General features: G+C 40.4%; 2 protein-coding genes across 4 annotated transcripts; one reads left to right on the forward strand and one right to left on the reverse strand.

Annotated features, from left to right (window-relative positions):
- Nucleotides 1-748: 748 nt before the first annotated feature.
- hspd1 (heat shock 60 protein 1) lies at nt 749-7,832 on the reverse strand. The gene is made up of 11 exons (XM_044365893.1): nt 7,705-7,832; nt 5,945-6,120; nt 5,468-5,803; nt 5,273-5,368; nt 5,052-5,145; nt 4,723-4,891; nt 4,484-4,583; nt 4,122-4,367; nt 3,840-4,014; nt 3,248-3,426; nt 749-2,270 (listed from the first exon to the last, which is right to left on the reverse strand). The coding sequence occupies exons 1-11, from the start codon at nt 7,823-7,825 to the stop codon at nt 2,100-2,102; spliced, it is 1,863 nt and encodes a 620-aa protein (XP_044221828.1). The 5' UTR covers nt 7,826-7,832; the 3' UTR covers nt 749-2,099.
- Nucleotides 7,833-8,101: 269 nt separating this feature from the next.
- On the forward strand, nt 8,102-18,952 carry LOC122992203 (MOB-like protein phocein). Of its 3 annotated transcripts, XM_044365898.1 has the most exons (9): nt 8,102-8,413; nt 10,546-10,701; nt 14,566-14,628; nt 15,990-16,090; nt 16,231-16,273; nt 16,786-16,872; nt 17,020-17,099; nt 17,199-17,310; nt 17,632-18,952. In XM_044365898.1, exons 1-9 carry the CDS (start codon nt 8,411-8,413, stop codon nt 17,764-17,766), a joined length of 780 nt encoding a protein of 259 aa, XP_044221833.1. In that variant the 5' UTR covers nt 8,102-8,410; the 3' UTR covers nt 17,767-18,952. The 3 variants fall into 3 exon arrangements, with proteins under 3 accessions (XP_044221833.1, XP_044221832.1, XP_044221831.1); XM_044365896.1 differs by lacking the exons at nt 8,102-8,413; nt 10,546-10,701 and adding an exon at nt 13,812-13,917; XM_044365897.1 differs by lacking the exons at nt 14,566-14,628; nt 15,990-16,090; nt 16,231-16,273; ... (2 more) ...; nt 17,199-17,310; nt 17,632-18,952 and adding exons at nt 10,815-10,904; nt 10,995-11,207.
- The last annotated feature ends 88 nt before the right edge of the window (nt 18,953-19,040 follow it).

The raw sequence follows: 19,040 nt of genomic DNA on the forward strand, positions 1-19,040 counted from the left end.
GAACTCTTAAGGTTTTTCTTGTTGAAGAAAAGTCAAATATAATAATAGTTTGGGGGATGTCCACAGAGAAATGGGTCACTGGGGCATTTCTAAAATAACATGGTATTATTAGTAAATTTTGTGTTAAATCATATTTGACATGTCATGCAAACACATAAGAGTCATCTTTAATAGATTTCCAGATGTTGTGAAAGACGACATGTCCAGAAGAGAACCATGAATGAACCAGGACAGGTGTAACTATCAGTCAGCTGAACATACAGCACAAGCTCTTGGCCTTCATTACACCTATTGAATAGTTGAGCAACCAATCACACCACAAGGTCCATTTAGTAGTTTTCCAGGAGCTGACATAATCTTCATCAGCAGTTGGAGTGTACATTTTTCACTTGCTCATGAGGATTATGTGATGTGATTAAAAGCTCCAGTGAGATTTTTTTTTCTTAACCAGTTTCCAAGTTCAAGAATGAACTTTGAACCTGAAGCTTTTATGCCAACATGGAAAATGGAAAAGTGGAAATTTGAACATCTGCAATTCCCCTGACAGCTCATGTGAAGATCATGTGATATGAAAGCCCCAGAGCAGCTAGTAAACGGCCTTAATGAACTTTGAACCTCAGCTAATGAAAAATGTTTGGAAAAAAACATCCACTCCTGTACTATTTCAATGGTTATGTGACAGACTGATGATCACATAGTAATACTCACTGAGCAACACAGTGGAAAAAAGTTGTTTACAAAGAACTCAAGTAACCAACACAGAACAATTTGTTTATTAAATAAAAGAAATCACAATTAATCAATGTCTACATTGTACAAAACAGAAGTCGAATGATCACTGCTATGTTATTTTGCAAAGGAATAATATATTGAAAACAAAACACCACCTGCGTTTTATGTATGTAGTTTTTTTTGTACTTGCTTACTTAAAGCAGAGCGTATGGAGACGTGTAAGCTGCGTCACACAAGGTCAATGTTTAACTGCACAAGGGCACCATGTTGTCATATTTAGACTTCGTAACTGCTCTGTAACTTGAGTCCCATCTTGCTCCCCTGTCAGACGGCCCCCCCCTCTCATATTATACTGTGAAATCAGTGTTCAGCTGATCCTATGACCATCATTAATGTGAAGGATGACAGTCAATCAGATGAAAAACTCAAAATGCTGCATACATTATAGTCTCCTAGTACCAGTGCAGCAGACATCAGTAAACATTATTTAAAAATTTCACATTGTTTTCACCAGGCCCCTGGTGACACTTTAGGCACTCTTCATCCAATCATGGTCAGGTACAAGGTAGGAGAAGTAACAGGGAACTCAGAGGGATCTTTTTTCACCCATCACCAGGTAAATATAATGAAGCGTCACTTCAGAGACAAAGTCACAGAAAATGCTCAAGTTCTGTAAGAAAATTGTTTTAATTAAATCAAATGACAGGCTTTAACCCACTATTTTAGCTGGGCAAAACCAAGACAGATATATAAAAAACCAAAACATGAATTAACAAAATACTACAACAAAAATAAAGGACAGTGACACATTCCTGCCTAGGCATCTTCTCTCGTTCAAGGTCTGCTCTCTTTGCAGTAATATAGATTATAATCATGTATACTATGTTAGTTTCTGTGAAGTTTCTTCATTGACCATTTTTAATCACTTAACTACCTCTTACAGAGATCAAAATGGCATCACCTGTATAAGCACTTTCCTTTCTGTTGAGCACTTTTTACATTATGAACTACGAGCTTTGTGCGCATGTCAATGTTTCATTGAACAGAGTCATGGGAGTAAAATAGAGCTGTATAGAGGGTTCTCATGTAGTAACTGGGCTTGTTTGGGCTCACATCCCCAGTTTCTGGGCAGACTGGATGAATGGGACAGAAGCACAGAGTCAGGTGATGCTGGCTCCTCCAGGACAATGAAGCAGGAGGCAGAATCATGTGAAGTAGTGGGGCTCCAACATACTCATGGTCAGTCAGTCAGTGTGGGCAGATTTTTGGTGGAAGTGGGTGCAGGTTCTTGGAGGGTTCTTTTGTTCCACAGCCACCCCCAGCACCACTCTGCTGATTAGTCTGTACAGCAAGTCAGGAAGCTTGGCTTAGAAACCCATGCCGCCTCCCATGCCACCCATACCGCCCATGCCTCCCATGCCTCCCATGCCGCCTCCTGGCATATCCTTCTCCTCCTTGGGTATCTCTGTGACGACAGCCTCGGCAGTGGAGAGCAGGGAGGCTACTCCTGCTGCGTCCAGCAGTGCTGTCCTCACCACCTGGAGAAGCAACAGGAGGTTACAACATATCCATGTTCTGCATGGCAACTCACTCAACACAATACCATGTGACTATACTATGTTTAGTAAATGGTATGTCATTCTAAGTGTGCCTCATCTGACTCAGATCATCTTCCACTGATTGTGGTGACTAATTAAAGCATATGCTCAGAGCAACACTTACACACACACTTGCACATGTAGTCAGGCTGCAGTCAGGTTTTTTTTTTTTTAGATCAAATAAATTAATCTTTTAGTCTGTAAAATAGTGAAACATAACCAACACAAGTTCTCAAGAGCCCAAGGTGACATGTTCATATTGTTTGTTTTGTGTGACCAGAAGTCCAAAACTGAAAGATGTTCAATTTACAGTTATATGAAGTCACATCTGAAAAGCTGCTACCAGTGATTGACAATCAAATGAATCAACTCACTGTTTTGGTTTTACATATGTACCTACACTGCATGACCAAATCAATGCTGAGTTGAATAAAATTTAAATAATCTAGATTCTTTTATATACACACATATTAATATGTTGTGTTCTTTCTTTAAAAGCATAATCCTCAGTGCTACATTGGCTAATACTATTTGAACATGATTTCCTCTTCCTAATAATATCACAGGCCAACTGCCAATTATCCTTTAATTGTTGCAAGTACATATTTGCATGTATTGTCCCTAATCGAAAAATGATGTATGCCACAATGGAAAGAAAACTAATATTACTTTCCATGTTAAAATCATTCTTCACCACTGAGTGGCAGTATTGACCGGGTTCAGGTTTTTAAATTAAGATGCATATTAAGAACCAGTATGTGAGTGGACAATCTGTAGAATACAGGTAACGCTTTCTAAGTCTGCCTCTTATGTCTTCTGTGTCTTTCTTATGTCTTGTGAAGCCATGTGGTTTACCGTATGAATAATCAAGGTTTTGTTCAGCAACACTACACATTGACAATGAATGAGCACTGTACCTTGGTGGGGTCGATGATGCCCCTCTCCACCATGTTGACGTACTCTCCCTGCATGGCATCGTAGCCGACCTCGGCTGGTCCCTGCAGGATCTTCTCCACTACTAGCGAACCTTCCACACCTGCGTTCTTAGCGATGGTCATGGAGGGGATACGGAGTGCCCGTCTGATGATTTCCACACCTGTTGGGAACGAGGAGGAGATGAGAGGAAATTAGATGTACAATAATGAATCTGTTCCTCTCTACACAAATCCTGAAATGTCACAAATATGGCTGCTTGTTTAAATCTGTAAAAACACAGTCAGCCATCAGTTGTGGTGGCTTAATGCTTTTCATTGTGTGAAAAAGCCAAACATGGAGTGAGATAAGTTGTTTCAAATGCACTGGCTGGTTCGAACAGACTACTGCTAATGCAACAAGTCTTTTTGCCATTTTGCAGGTGCAAGCTGACAAACCAGTCAACATTTGTCTATAGTCGGATCTTCAGCCACAGTAAACGATCCAGGTCTTGTGTGTCAGAGATGTTTTTAAAAAGGTAAAACTATCATTAAGTAATACAGTTTCAGTACATCTGAGCCTTTTTGTTTTACTAACCCATCTTCTGGTCGGCATTGGCAGGTTTGATGGCATCCAAGGAGGGGATGCAGCGCAGCAGAGCACAGCCTCCACCAGGTACGATGCCCTCCTCCACAGCTGCCCGTGTGGCATTCAGAGCATCTGTCACACGGTCCTTCTTCTCGTTCACCTCCACATCACTTGTTCCTCCAATCTGAAACAGAGCATGGGTGTAAGATTTTATTTTTCTGGAGGAAAACTATAACTTATCAGTACTGTCTTCAAAACAGATATGTCTTCACTTGTATTTGAGACACACACCTTGAGCACAGCCACTCCGTCAGACAGCTTGGCCAGCCTCTCGTTGAGTTTCTCTTTCTCATAGTCACTGGTGGTGTTCTCCAGCTGCTCGACAATCTCTGCTGCCCGTTTCTCCAGGTCAGCTGGGTTGCCGCCTCCTTTCAGCAGCAAGGTGTCATCTTTAGTTATCTGTGCCTCACCAACCTTGCCGAAGTCGTGAGCCTGGATGTCTTCGAGAGCAATGCCCAAAGCCTCATCTCCAAACACCTGGAAAACAGAAAAAAGAAAAAGAGTCTGCATGTCTTCTTCTATATTCAAACTTCGTGGTTCATACAATTTAGCATAGCAACTGTCAGCTACTTGAGAATGAAGAGTGGACTTACAGTGCCTCCGGTGGCGATGGCCATATCCTTCAGCTGATTCTTCCTGTTGTCTCCAAAGCCTGGAGCTTTGACTGCTACCACCTGCAGTCCAACCTTGAGCCTGTGAATGAAGTCATTGAATATTCACAACCTTTCAACTCATTCAAATACATTTTCCTATGTAAACAATTCTCTCATTTGGTTAATCTTTTCAGACTAACAGCTATTTATTTAGAGCTAACAACAAACAAACAAAGTACCTGTTGAGAACCAAGGTGCTGAGGGCCTCTCCATCCACATCCTCAGCCACAATGACCAGTGGTTTGCGGTGCTGGTTGGCAATCTCCAGGGCTGGCACAATGCTCTGCACACTGGAGATCTTCTTCTCACTCAGTAGCAGGTAGGCATCCTGGAACTCACATTTCTGGCCTAGTAGAAACAAAGATAATGGAGAGAATACATTTATACAGTATTTCTTTGTAGTCAAGAATGAGGAGGGCAGGAAGTGTTGAATAGACACGCTCAACTTCATCTCTACTGTAGCAAATTGTAAAGCTTAAGTTACACAAGAAGCCAATATGACCCTTACCCTTGGCGGTGTTGATGAAGTATGGGGAGATGTAACCACGGTCAAACTTCATACCCTCAATGATCTCCAGCTCATCGTGCAGAGTCTTTCCGTCCTGAAACAAAAAGCATGACTCATTTTATCACATAAAAGAACAACATATTTACAGGTTTTACCTGATTAAGCGATCATTAGAGCAGTGCAGACGTCTTTTTATACATGAATGAAACATTGAAACTAACCTTGACAGTGATGACTCCCTTGCGACCAACTTTCTTCATGGCATTGGAAATGATGTTACCAATCTCCTCATCTCCATTGGCTGAGATTGTAGCAACCTGAAATATAAACGACACTATTAAAGTCTTGCTTTTTGTTTATATACATTACAGATTTAAGATGTTACACAACTACGTATAATTTCTAAGAATGTTTACCTGTGCGATTTCCTCAGGGGTTGTGACTGGCTTGGAGAGCTTTTTCAGCTCATTGATAACGGTTTCTACGGCCATCATGACACCACGGCGGATCTCCACAGGATTAGCACCTTTACTGATGGTGTCAAAGCCCTCCTTGGCGATGGCACGAGCCAGCACTGTGGCAGTGGTGGTGCCGTCACCAGCCTCCTCGTTGGTGTTGTTGGCCACATCCTGCACCAGCTTGGCCCCGATGTTCTTGTACTTGTCCTTCAGGTCGATGCTCTTGGCCACCGTCACGCCGTCCTTGGTGACCTTAGGGCTTCCCCAGCTCTGCTCGATGATAACAGTGCGACCCTGGAATAGAGATAGACATTGTTGAGATAAAGGGGTTTACAGTGTGGCCAGTGAGGTCCAAATTACATATTTGATAAATCCCAAATAAGAAACTATGAGTAAAAATCCAGCCAGAGGATTCACAACAAGCCCTCTCATTACCTTTGGGCCCATGGTGACAGCCACAGTGTCAGCCAGCAGATCCACTCCCTGCAGCATGAGGGCACGAGCATCAGGTCCAAACTTCACATCTTTAGCGTAGGCTCGTGTGAGGTGAGGAGCCAGTGCCCTGCAAACAGGCCTCACCTGCTTCATGACTGTTGGTAAACGAAACATCTCTATAGGAGGAAAAGACAAAGGGTGTAATTAAGGCAACATATCTGAGACCACATCCCACCCTATTAATGATCACTGAGATGTACCGGAGCTCTTTGAAAGGGCTGGAAGTTCATGTCACATGATATTTATGTGCACTGAAAATAGATGTGTTTGCCATGCGATGAATGCAACCAAAGTACACCTAAATAATTATTCTCCATGTCCATTCATCACCCCACACCACCCCAGGAGGACAGATGATGTGTTACAAAGGTTAACTCTGCCCCTAGTGGTCACTGGTGGTATGCAGCACCACCAGTCAATGAATGAACTACTTATCAGCTAGTAAAACATTTTCAGGATTATCTGAGTGGCATACACCAACATAAAAAAAGTGCTCTTAAACCAGGAAAACATGTCACAGCAAACCTTCAATTTGCATCGGTTTCAAGGGCTTCCAAACCACCATAATAGATTAATATTAATATATAACTTAACTATGGTTTTGAATGCTACTTTCTAATTTGGTTGATCACAACTATCTAAGTATATTCAATCCCATTAGGCCAGCAACTACCTTTTTTATGTATATGTCCATCATCTTTTCAATCATAGGATTAATTCTGATCAATAAATTGTCAGAAAATGCCCATCATAATTTATCAGAGCTGAAGGAGACATCTTCAAACTGCTTGTTTTGTCCATTCGACAGTTCAAACACAAAGACAATGATGTAAAAACAGAGAAAATCAGCAGATTCTTGCATTTGAGAGGCTGCAACTAGTAAATGTTTTTGTTGGCATTTTTGCTTGATTGTCTTAAAATGTTTAATTGATCATAGAAATTGTTTGACTAATCGCTCCAGCAATTACTTCCACATATTGATATTAAACGTTTAAATGCCTGTGGCCATGTCCCAATTAACCCCCTGAAGAAAAACGACCACTGCGTCTAGCTACCCGCCCACTGTCCTATTCATTGAATTCATAATGAAGAACCAGATTCATATTTACATTAAAATTGATCGTGACTGGGTTATAAAATATATCCCAAAAGCTGTTCCTGTTAAACCCACGTGTCCTCTTCAGGTCGTGCGTCACAAGGTCAAATTGTGAAAAGCATGTGCAGGAACTGCCTCCCCATCACACTGTGAGCCACCCTCTGACCAAGAACTGCTCGACACTTGTGTAATTTAAGGCGCACCGTGATTAATAAAGACTCTTCCTGAATCATCATTTAAGTTGTTCACAGCACTCCAGTAGAACAGGACTTCAATATAGAAATTTAAGATTTCACCAGTCAGACCCGAGACACGACACCCCTGAATGAATAAAATTCAGTGTCCGTCTAAATTAAGAACATTTAGGCCGCTGCAAAGATAGTTGGCCAGCTAATTGAAGTCCGTTGTAACATTTCAGCATGCATGCCCTTGCAGTTGAGAAGTACAATCACGCTAGAAGCACTTTGAAGCTAGCGTTCCCTGAAAAATGTCACCTCTTGGCTAACACACCGTTACACGTAAAAAGGCCAGCGTTGGTCGAAAGTATACAGCCTGTAATATTTGCTACGTAGCTTTAAACACATTAGAAATTGTCAGCACTTACTTGTGAGGTAAGAGGGCTTGTAGTTTCTACAAGGTGCACGTCTGCGAGACGGAATGATATAACGACTGGAGGAGAGGACAGCAGTATGGTGCAATTGAGCAGAAGAGAGGGGACTGCACATGGCCAATCACATCCGGGTAATTTACCGGCACGCCCCGGACTATGAATAACGTTAAAACTAGTGTAGATAATGGGCTTTATATTCATATTTTTAATGAAAACAACTCATGTGTTACTCAGAATTATAATTATTAATATCACAGAGTGGTAAAGTGAGTGTACAAGTCGTCGTGTTTAAGACATTTATTCATAAAATGAGTCGACGCTCGTTCCCGGGCTGACGATTCCAGAATTTTCGCCTGTGCCATTGGAGGAAAAAAATAAAGGTCAAAGTTGACGTTGTGCAATATTGCTCTATGTGGAAATGTTTTTAAAATGAGACAAACCACTAAATTAAAATTAGAATTCTGAAGAAACACAAAGTAGTGTTTTTGCTCTTCGCGTTGGGCGTTCTAGAACGTTCTATTAGTTAAAAGAATCGCCCAGCAAGTTTTGGGACATGTAATGCGCATGCGCACTTGCGCAGGAGGGTTCTGGATATTTCCTCACGTGGAGAGATTCCCCTTCAAGTGTGTCACATCCACGCTCACGAAGAAACCGGGGTGCAGCTCCAAGCCGTCTCTCAGACCTCCTCACACATTACGAAATGGTAAGAGACTTTGTCCCAAAAAAGGCATTTGTAGAGAAAATGAGATAGGATCTTCCGAATGATTTATCAAGCTACATATGGCTGGTTAGCATCTGACCTGGCTAAGTTATCGGTAGCAGCTAATGTAATGTTAGCTGCCTTTAACGTTCATTCACAAGGTCACACAGTTTAGAGGCCAGGTGAGAAGGAAACATTTAGGCATATTTATCTAGACAAATGAATGATGAGTGTAGTGATCAATGAGCTTTAGCAGCATTAACGTTAACCCTGCAGGTGCAGTTACGAACCCACTGTCAGCTCACAGATATATGTCTGGCCTCTACTAATGAATGAGTATAAATTGTTTTTTTCTATTCTGAAACGGACATCAGAGATTCGTCAGATCAGCTGAGAATCGGCTAACCGATCCTGACATTCATCACTGCAGCTGCAGCGTGTGCATGACTGAAGTCAGGCATCTCATAGGCAGACTCGTGATCCCGTGTTACAGTTTTAAATGTTACCTGTTGGTCAGATTCATCTCCTATATTGCACTAGTCACGCCCTTAGTCAATGGAAAAAGATGAATTACTTGTTCGTTTTAGTCATTTGCGGCTTCCGTAACGTAGACTCTGACCTTATGACCTATCCATGCTACCCATGCCCAGCATGTGTCAGGTCAGAGCAAAACTCATTTTACATAGCAGCAGGCGTGCAGTCTTTTGTGCCAGTTATCTATACTATGACTCTATGTTCGTTCATTCATTCATTCATTCATTCATTCATTCATTCACAGTGATACTACTAGAAGTACTACTAGAATACAGAGAGTATTAATTACACCCCAGAGTGGCCAATTTATTAGGTTACACTTAGTAAAACTACTGTACATGTTCAGTTTTTGTTGAAACTGATTTAACTTTATGGTCATTCTGGAGGCTGTTGAACTGTATTGCATCATACTGAGAGGTGTTAACCTTCATTGATCTGAATGGGGTGGACAAAATATTAGAAACACTGCAGTATAACGTTAACAGTTCATTCATATGACATTGTTACGTGGTCTGAACAGTCATTAAAGGTGAGGTTAATCATAACCATCTTATGCAGCTTCTCCTACCACCTCATAAAGTCGTAACCAGTCAGAGACCCCTCTGGAACACTGGACAAACTGGCTGGAATGTTATCTTGTAACGTTTCATTGTCAGTCAAAGCTGTTATCACAGCATAGTGTTTGTGATCAGATTTTGCAACTTTGACAGAAATTCCCTCAAATTCCAAGATGCCTTTATGTTATCATCAAAGCATTTTATCAGTGAGGTGTCCTTCCCAGCCTCAAGGTAAACAGTCACAATGAAAAAGTGCAGTGACCCCACCTCCTCTGGCCAGTTAACAAACTGGGATCTATCCTTCTCCCCGCCCTCCTTCCACTTCCACCACCTCTTTCCCAGACAACCTTCACCCAAGGTCACTTGAATCATCTGCCGTTATCAGACTGTCAGCAGCTGGTGTTTGAAATCTTACAAAGCTGCTTCATTCATGTGCAGTTTGTAACTTCAGACATTTCCTGAAATTTTGGACATAATTAAGAAAAGTTGACTTTCATTACACTCAGCAGAGCAATAATTGACTTCACAAAGGCTGTCTCTGTGAAGGAGCTGCTCATTTATTCTTTGGACGCTGTCTTTACTTAAGCTGAATGTAGCCTTGCCTCCCTTCTCTGCCTTTGTGCTCTCCTCCTCCTCTCCCTGCAGAGCAGCACAAGTGTTGATTAATCATTCCTGTGTTTTAACCAGAAGATTTTTAAATTTAATGACATTTTAACTAAACCCTGAGCTCATGCATTTTTAACTGTAGTTGAACAAGATAAGAGTTTACTTGGTGGTATTGTGCTGCACCAAGTTATATAGAGATTATTTGGTATCAGTGTGTGATTGCAGATGTTGCAAAACCTACAATAAAGTCAGTGGGGGTTGGGGTCTTTACTTTTTGTGTAACACATGCTCTATCTATGACACGAGACAGCCCCCTAGTGGCCATGAAGGGGGCTGTTATAGCAAATATCAAGGCTTTATTCAGTTGTGTTTCACAAGTCAAATGTTATGTGATAGTGATGTTATGGGCTCATTTTCTCTCTTTGTGGTCACTCACAGGCCTTCAGAAAATTCCTGCCACTGTTTGACCGGGTGCTGGTGGAGCGCCTTACAGCAGAGACGGTAACGAAAGGTGGCATCATGCTGCCAGAGAAGTCTCAAGGCAAGGTGCTGCAGGCCACAGTAGTGGCAGTAGGACCTGGCTCTGTCAATCAGGTAATTACCCAACTGTGAGGGTGGAGATACCACAAGGAATGTGGTGTTTTTATAGTTGCAATTTGGCTCTCAGGGTGGTTGAGTAACTCTTTGCCTGATGTTTTTTTTTCCAGAAAGGAAATGTACAGCCACTCAGTGTGAAGGTTGGAGAGAAGGTCCTCTTACCAGAGTACGGTGGAACTAAAGTCATTCTGGACGATAAGGTGCGGTACAGTGTCATTTTTAAAGGGATCTTTCAAGGATGTTTCCTGTCATACTGGGTCAATTTCATGTTTTCTTATTCTGTCCTCCAGGACTATTTCCTGTTCCGTGACGGAGATATCCTTGGAAAATACGTCGAATGAGCCGTCTTTCTTTGTTGTTATAGAACTGAAGTCCTTGTCATACCCAGAGAGAAGAAATTAAGTTGCGTCATTCATGTCTGTTTTTCTTTTTTCTATGTTGTTGCAATTGTAAATAATTCTAATCACATTTTGTTATAATAATAAAGGCGAGCTGTTGACTTTCTGTCTCATGAAATACTGTCCTTGAAAGCAGTTAACTTTTTTTCTGTTAAAGTACACTAAAATCAAGGTTCACTTACCAGATTTTTCCAGAGCTTTTGTCCTTATCTTAGGTTGCTTTGGTATGCATGTATATTTGGGATGGAATAAATCTCACAAATAGAAATGGAAAAGACTTTCCATGTGTGATCAGCCGATTTAGTGCAAGATAAAGCCACATGATCTCAGTTGATCTTTCTAAATTAAAAAAGGTCTTATGACTGGTATACAGATAAATGTGTACTATAAGATCAAGTCAAAATTTGAGTGACAATATGATTTTGTGTTCAGCTAAATGTATCAAAAGTAAACAGGCCCTTTTTTTTATTATAATCGTATTGTTACTGATGCATTTATCTTTAAGCAGCATTTTATGTTACAGCTGGTTAAGGAGGAGCTAATTTCAACTATTTTCTACTGTCATGGCAGACTTGACCTGGAGGTCTGAGGCAAGAATGTACTTTTGTGTCCCTATAGACCCACATCCAACTACCAACTGTATGTGTATGTAGCTGTTGCCTCCAAATTTCCCATTAAGTACAATGCACACTGCAGGATAAACATGGAAGCTTCATTATTTGCCCAGATACAGAAACCAACTAGTATCCCCAAGCTGTAATAATACTACTTGTGTCAGGGTTTCAGTAATTTTCATTTAATACATTATATTCAGCACTATAATTCTAATATAAGCTAAATTAATAAAACTAGATTTTGACACATTCTACAAGTTAAGGGCTCAAGATAAGTTGATAATACAGGACCCACCTTAGTTGATGTATTAGTGGTATAAATTCTCAACAGATCTTTTATTGATCAACGGCCAAAGATCAACTGATGAGCAGGGGAGTTGGACATTTCGGTTTCTTGGTGTCTTGAGTTCTGGACAGTGGCCTGCTTTGCCCCATTGTTAATCCAGCCTTGGCTATTAGTAGTAGTTTAATATAAAATACCTTATCATGTTTTATAATTTTATGAATTATGTTTTGTTCATAAAGCCTTTATCTGCCATTTGACCAGTAACTATAATTATACAGTATGTTGTGGAGTAAAAAGTACAAATATTTCTCTGTACTGACCAAAATCAATTAAGTCAGATGAGTTGAAAAACTATAATTACATCAATAAATAACACAATTACTTATGTGTATAGTAGCTTTAAAGGATAGGTTCATAATTTTTCAAGTATGTCTTAAAACAATATTCAGTTGCCCAAACAGGTGAACATTGTAACAATTCCTTAAATATGCTTATAAAGTGATGGAGGACAAAATCCAAAGCCCTCAAAATGTGCAAAAATGTATTCAAGTTTATTTTATGTTAATATGAAGCTTCAGCCATCCAAAATAGTTAACTTAAGTCAATATCTTTCAAAGTTAGTCTTTTTAATGCCAAAGTCCCTCTTTTGGCAACACAAAGAGGGAATGTGATGCTAAAAAGACTGTAAATGTGGCAGATATCCACTTGATATGACTAACTCAGACTGCTGAAGCCTCATATAAGCTTTACAACTTTAAAATGAATTTTTGCACTAAATGACTATGTGGACACATTGTGGATTTTGTCCCCCATCACTTACATTGAAAACACATTTGATGGGGATCTTTTAATAGCCGGTATGAACGGGAGGAATGATTACAGTGAGAAAAACTGTTTCAGTGTTCATTCGGGCACCTGACTGTTGTTTTGAGACAGACTTGAATTTTGAAAAATTGTGAACCCGTCCTCCAGTGTAAATACCAAAGTAAAGTACAAGTAACTCAAAATGTTTAAATACAGTACTTGAGTGAATGTACTTAGTTACCTGTATGTAACTAATGGAACAACAATCAGATACTGTGTTTAAGTACAATTTGGAGGTACTTGTAATTTTTTACATGAATATTTACATTTTCTGCTACTTTATTCTACTGCAGTGCATTTCAAGGGCAAATATCGTACTTTTTACTCCACATCTGACAGATTAATATTTTACATGCAATATTTTTATATGATATATTTAGGCAGTGGTGGAAGAAGTATTCAAGTCCCTTTACTTAAGTAAAAGTACCAGTTCAGCAATGTAAAAATACTCCATTACAAGTAAAAGTCTTGCATGAAAAATTGTACTCAAGTAAAAGTACATAAGTATTAGCAGCAAAATGTACGTAAAATATAAAAGTAAAAGTAGTGGTTTGATCACTCTGACCGATATATTATTATATATGTGACATCATTAGAAAGCACTCTGCTGTCTGAAACATTACATATACAATCACCCATTTATTAATGACTGATGAGATATATGTGGATGCAAAATACATTTGTGGTTCAAAATTTGGTAAAGGGACTAACTACAAAGGGATATTGAGCCCGGTCATACTGCGGAGGGTCGTATGAACAGTATGTAAAGGTTAAACTTTGTTTGACGTTACGGATAAAAACAGAGGTAATTGAGTTTATGGCTTTATTTCGATCGTCCTCATTCAACTTAAGTGAGACTTTGAATGCAGTAGTTTTACAATGTGGTATACTTTTACTCAAGTACGTGATTTGAATAGGCAGCGCCTACGGATCATATCCGAGTCCGCTGCTACGTCACAGCTGCTGACGAACATCCGGGCATTCTGTCGCGATGGTCATGGCGGAGGGTACTGCAGTTCTCAGGAGGAATCGGCCTGGAACCAAGGCAAAGGTGGGTTTCCACCCGGTGGGAGTAGAACAATGTTATTGGAAATGAACACCCACGACTTCGCGACGCTGTTTCATTTGAACCATGTCGTTTTACTGCACGTCTTTTGATGATTAACTTGGCCGCAGACAACATATAGGAAGGGCCTGACCTGGAAATAGCCAGCTAGCTAAACGTTAGCTGCCGCCCCGTCTAGTTCCTGGAGTAGCGTTAACTTAAACGACCCCCAAGGGGTGTTGCTTCACGTCTCGGAACTTCGTGTGACAATAATTACTCCTCAAGTAATCTTATATAGGCTATCTGGTGAATGGAGTTTGCATACGATTCTCAAACAAACAACCGTTGAATGTGTTGCAGGAAGCAGTCGCATCCCGTCTGACGTTATCTAACTAGCGAGCTTAGCTTCGAGGATTGAATAAGTTAATGTAACGTTAGACAGATAAAGAGTCGGAGTCACCAAATATCAAACCAAACTTCAGGTAGCAAACATTTAACAGTTATATAATGTTCCTCCATTCAAGTTAGTCATGAGTCGTATCATGGCTTGATTGATTCGTGTTAGTTGACGTCAGATGACAGCTATGCAACATTTGTCAAGTTATGTTACAGTGGCAGCTTTGTGGACTAAATGTGTCCTTCCTCCATGTGTAGGATTTCTACAACTGGCCGGATGAATCGTTTGAGGAGATGGACAGCACCCTGGCTGTCCAACAGGTGTGTTGTCATGGTCTCTGTGTGTGTGTATGTCAGTCAGTCAGTGTTCCCCACCCTTTTCAGCTGGTCAGAAGTGGCATGGTGGTGGAAACTGAACCGGATTACTACTAACTGCATGCATCTCTGCGGGGAGTTAGAGTTGGGCAACATGGATGAAATGACATTGAATGAACAAATGAATGAACATTGAAATAGGTTTTAAACTATGGTCTTCCGAAATCTTTTGTAATTTTTTCCAGATTCTGTTTTATTTTTTTCCATATTCTGTGTTTTCTGTTTTAATTTTCCTGAATTGTATTATACAATTTAAGTAGCCTACATTTTGTCACCAGTAAGAGTGTCCTAATCATGTGGTAGATTAATGAAATTTCAACAATTCAAGAAGGAAGTGTTCAAAATTTAATCATACATTGAATGAAATGAATATATATCAATGAATTTGCAACACAGCATTGTGCTATTTTTAATCAAAGAAAGTGCTTCAATACACAGTACACTCAGACATCAGCATGAAGAAGTGAATGGCCTTAAATAATCTTTCACATTGAGTGATTGCACTGAGCCATAAAAAATAATAATCACAAAATAACATTGGTAAAATGAGGCTTATAGTTTGGTATTGCTCTTCTTTAATTTAGCTGTTAGCGTAGATTTCCTCAGTTTTTTGGATGACTTAGCCATATCAGAGGGCCTCACCGACATGACTGTGTGTGTTGTAGCAGGTTTGACACTTTTAAATGAAGAGGGTTGTCAGTCAGCGTCACGTCTGACAAATAATAATTTAAAAAAATAGAGAGAAAATAGCTCTGTCATACATTTTTGCACTACATGACTGTGTGGACACACTGTGGATTTTGGCCCCCATCACTTACATTGAAAGTCATTTGAAGGGGATCTTTTAATAGCCAGTATGAACAGGAGGAATGATTACAGCCAGGGAAACCTCTTTCACTGTTCATATGGGCACCTGACTGTTGTTTCAAGACACACTTGAAAAACTGTGAACCTGTCCCTTAATCTAACAGAGTGGTTGTGGGTGATATGATGGCGTTACATTCAGACTATGCCGCAGTATTACAGTTTCACATTCAAAATCTCAGACATAGTGTCATAACACAGATCATAAAAACAACTCGTGCTGGTAGTGTGGCCTACATGCTATGGTGTTTTGAAACTTGATCTTTGCTGGTATCCTTATTTTAATGTCCCACACACAGTAGAAACTGTAAACTAGAATCATTACTATTATTATAGGCATTGTGGATTAACAGTTAATCATGGCCACATTAAGGTAATGGAGATGGTGTTGCTGTGACTGTGTGAGCGCCTACTAAAAGTGCATGTGTGATGCTCTGTTACAGTACATACAGCAGAACATTCGGTCAGATTGCTCCAACATCGACAAAATCCTGGAACCTCCAGAGGGTCAGGATGAGGGGGTGTGGAAGTATGAGCACCTCAGGTATGTGTTTAAAAAAAATAAACGTTTGATCATCTGGTTGCTCAAGTACAAATCATGGTTGAATCTGCCAAGATTACTCACTCATGCTCATGTTTTTTTTTTAAAATTCTGACTGTGCTCCTGTTCTGTCTTATTTGTAGGCAATTCTGCCTGGAGCTCAATGGACTAGCAGTCAAACTGCAGGTAAGTGTGCTCTGCTCACAGACACTCAGATCAAAAATGTTTCAAAACTCGATGTTGCTTTGATCCAAGGACACAGTCTCAATCTCGTGTCTGTACCAAATGCAAAGATCTGGGATGGGCAGTTTCTAATACATCTAATGTTAGTTCAATGACAGAATTAAATTTCCTATTCAAGATATAGTCGTCAGTTCTTTATTTCAGAACCCGATGAGCCAGCTATTATTGCTGCAGCTTCAAAGTGATAATATTTGTTCTGTTGTCTCATTCTGTAAATGGATTTTCATCTGGATCTTATGTAGCCACACATCAAAAGTTGTCCTAGATCCTGATGTTTCCTCCAGCTGTTTATAGCAAACAGGCTCCTTTGGTGGCACAGACAGCAGACGTAGATCTTGTCAGAACGTCACCACTAACGGATACTGTTTGAAGAGACAGATGTACAGATGGATCTGTCCTTGTTAGGAATGTTTACTTTGTATCAGCAGTACTGATGCTGGTCTTTCTTCCCCCAGAGTGAGTGCCATCCAGACACTTGCACCCAGATGACAGCCACAGAGCAGTGGATCTTTTTATGTGCTGCCCACAAGACACCCAAAGAGGTGAGTCAAGACTGGTTTTCACAGTATTGATTATTACCTCTATGGACAACTTTCATATATATGAATCCCTGAGCTTCATGCGAGGCAAAACATAATTCTAATCTATGTGTCTTCTTTGTTTATCTTTTGTTGCTGCTTCATCTGTAGTGCCCTGCCATTGATTATACCAGGCACACGCTGGACGGAGCTGCCTGTCTTCTCAATAGCAACAAATACTTCCCCAGCAGGTCAGTCATCAGCCACTGGGCATTTAAACAACTTTGGCTTTACATTGAATAGGAATCGTCTAGCAGCAGGATCTAACGGTGTCTGATTTCTGTTTCCAGGGTGAGCATCAAGGAGTCATCAGTGGCCAAACTGGGTTCTGTCTGTCGTCGCATCTATAGGATATTCTCTCATGCCTACTTCCATCACCGCCAGATATTTGATAAGTATGAGGTGGGTGTCTGTGGAAAAATGCAGAATAGAGACCTAAAATCCTACAATTACACCTCAAAATACAAATCTTACCAAGTTTATTACTTTACCAACTATAATATATATGCTTATGAACAATAGTCCCACATAACTTCTACAGCCAGTGTTAGTAATGACTTGAGAGTTACATTTTCTTGTGAGTTTTTGACCTCAGTGACAATGAAATAACAGCCAAGGTGACACACCGAGTGCTGTTAAAAAAGTAATGACAGGACTGCAGAATGGTGAAGAAACAGGATGCAGATTTTCATTGTTTTGGTCATGTCGTGTGTGTATGTACAGAATGAAACGTTCCTGTGTCACCGGTTCACACGCTTCGTAATGAAGTACAACCTGATGTCCAAGGACAACCTGATCGTGCCCATTCTGGAGGAGGAAGTGCAGAACACCTCATCAGCCGGAGAGAGCGAGGCCTAAGATGCAGCTGCTGCCATAAGGGAGACACGCGTGAACACACAATTTACACATTACAGAGGAGACACATTCACACACACCTGCACATACAAGACATTCAAACATACACACGCACACACACACACACACACTACTGTACAGTGTATTAAGGCTCCTGTCTAGTAACACTGTCCATGTCCCTCCTCCCTTGTCACCTGTGTCTATCTGAAAGGAAGTAAGGGTAAAGATTACTGAGAGCAGAGTTCAGCCATGCCCGCAGGACAAAGATGACATTTTCTATCCTATTTACATCCTCTCTGTCCGTTCAGATTCACACAGCCTCAGAAGTGTGTTTCTGGACACAGCCGTGCTCTCACACTACTCCTTTAGGGAACCTTTTTTCTTTTATCTTTGGAGCAGCTGGATTTGCAAAAACCCCCCTATGTACTCATGGTGACCTGTATTGTTGACAAAGGCACACACTGACAGCCACCCCCCCCCCCCCCTCTGTAAATAACCCCCACTCCCCACCCCACCCCTCTCTCTATCTCTCTTTTAATTCACTATCATGTTCTCTGATGGTGCTTCACTTTTTTTGTGTCTGCTTCTGTTCTCTATTTGCTTGTGTTGCCTACCAGTCTGTTTTTTGGGGGGTGTCCCATGATATGGATCACTAAATTAGCCTGCTGACTTAATAATGCTATTAAAACACAATGTAGGTGTGGCTTGTGTGGTAGTGAACAAAGAAAAACTTAATCTCTAGCTTTAGTGTACTCGCAGTCAGATATTCTTTCTCTTCGGCCTCTGAAATGATGTCTCAGAGTATTTAGGAAGGCTTGTTGGCTAACTCTGATCCTGCTTTGTGACATGCCCCCATTTTAATACTGTGTAAAATGTGTCCGATATTCCACTTTCCTTGACATAATAGTAACTAAAAAGCGTGATTTAACGGGCAGAAACTGTGTTGCTGAAAGCCAGATTTTACTGCTTTAATCATTGGATGAGTAAATTAGGCACAGAAAGATGGAATATTGGTTACATTTACTTATCGGAGCACAACCTCCCTCCTTTTACCCTCTCCCTCATTAAGTTATTATGTGGGAGGAGTCTTGTCAATCCAACCCACTTTTTTTTTTTTTAAATGGACTAAAAAATTTTGTTACTGTTGACATTTTCATGATGTCTGTTAATAAAAAAGACCTATTATTCAGGTGCTCGTGTGTTCATATTAGTGATGTGGCAGCATTTCACACAAACACTTGCAATGAGTCATACCGGTAACGAACTCTGTAGAAGAC

This window comes from Thunnus albacares, chromosome 11 (genome assembly GCF_914725855.1).
Source record: "Thunnus albacares chromosome 11, fThuAlb1.1, whole genome shotgun sequence".
In the NCBI taxonomy this organism is placed as follows: Eukaryota; Metazoa; Chordata; class Actinopteri; order Scombriformes; family Scombridae; genus Thunnus; species Thunnus albacares.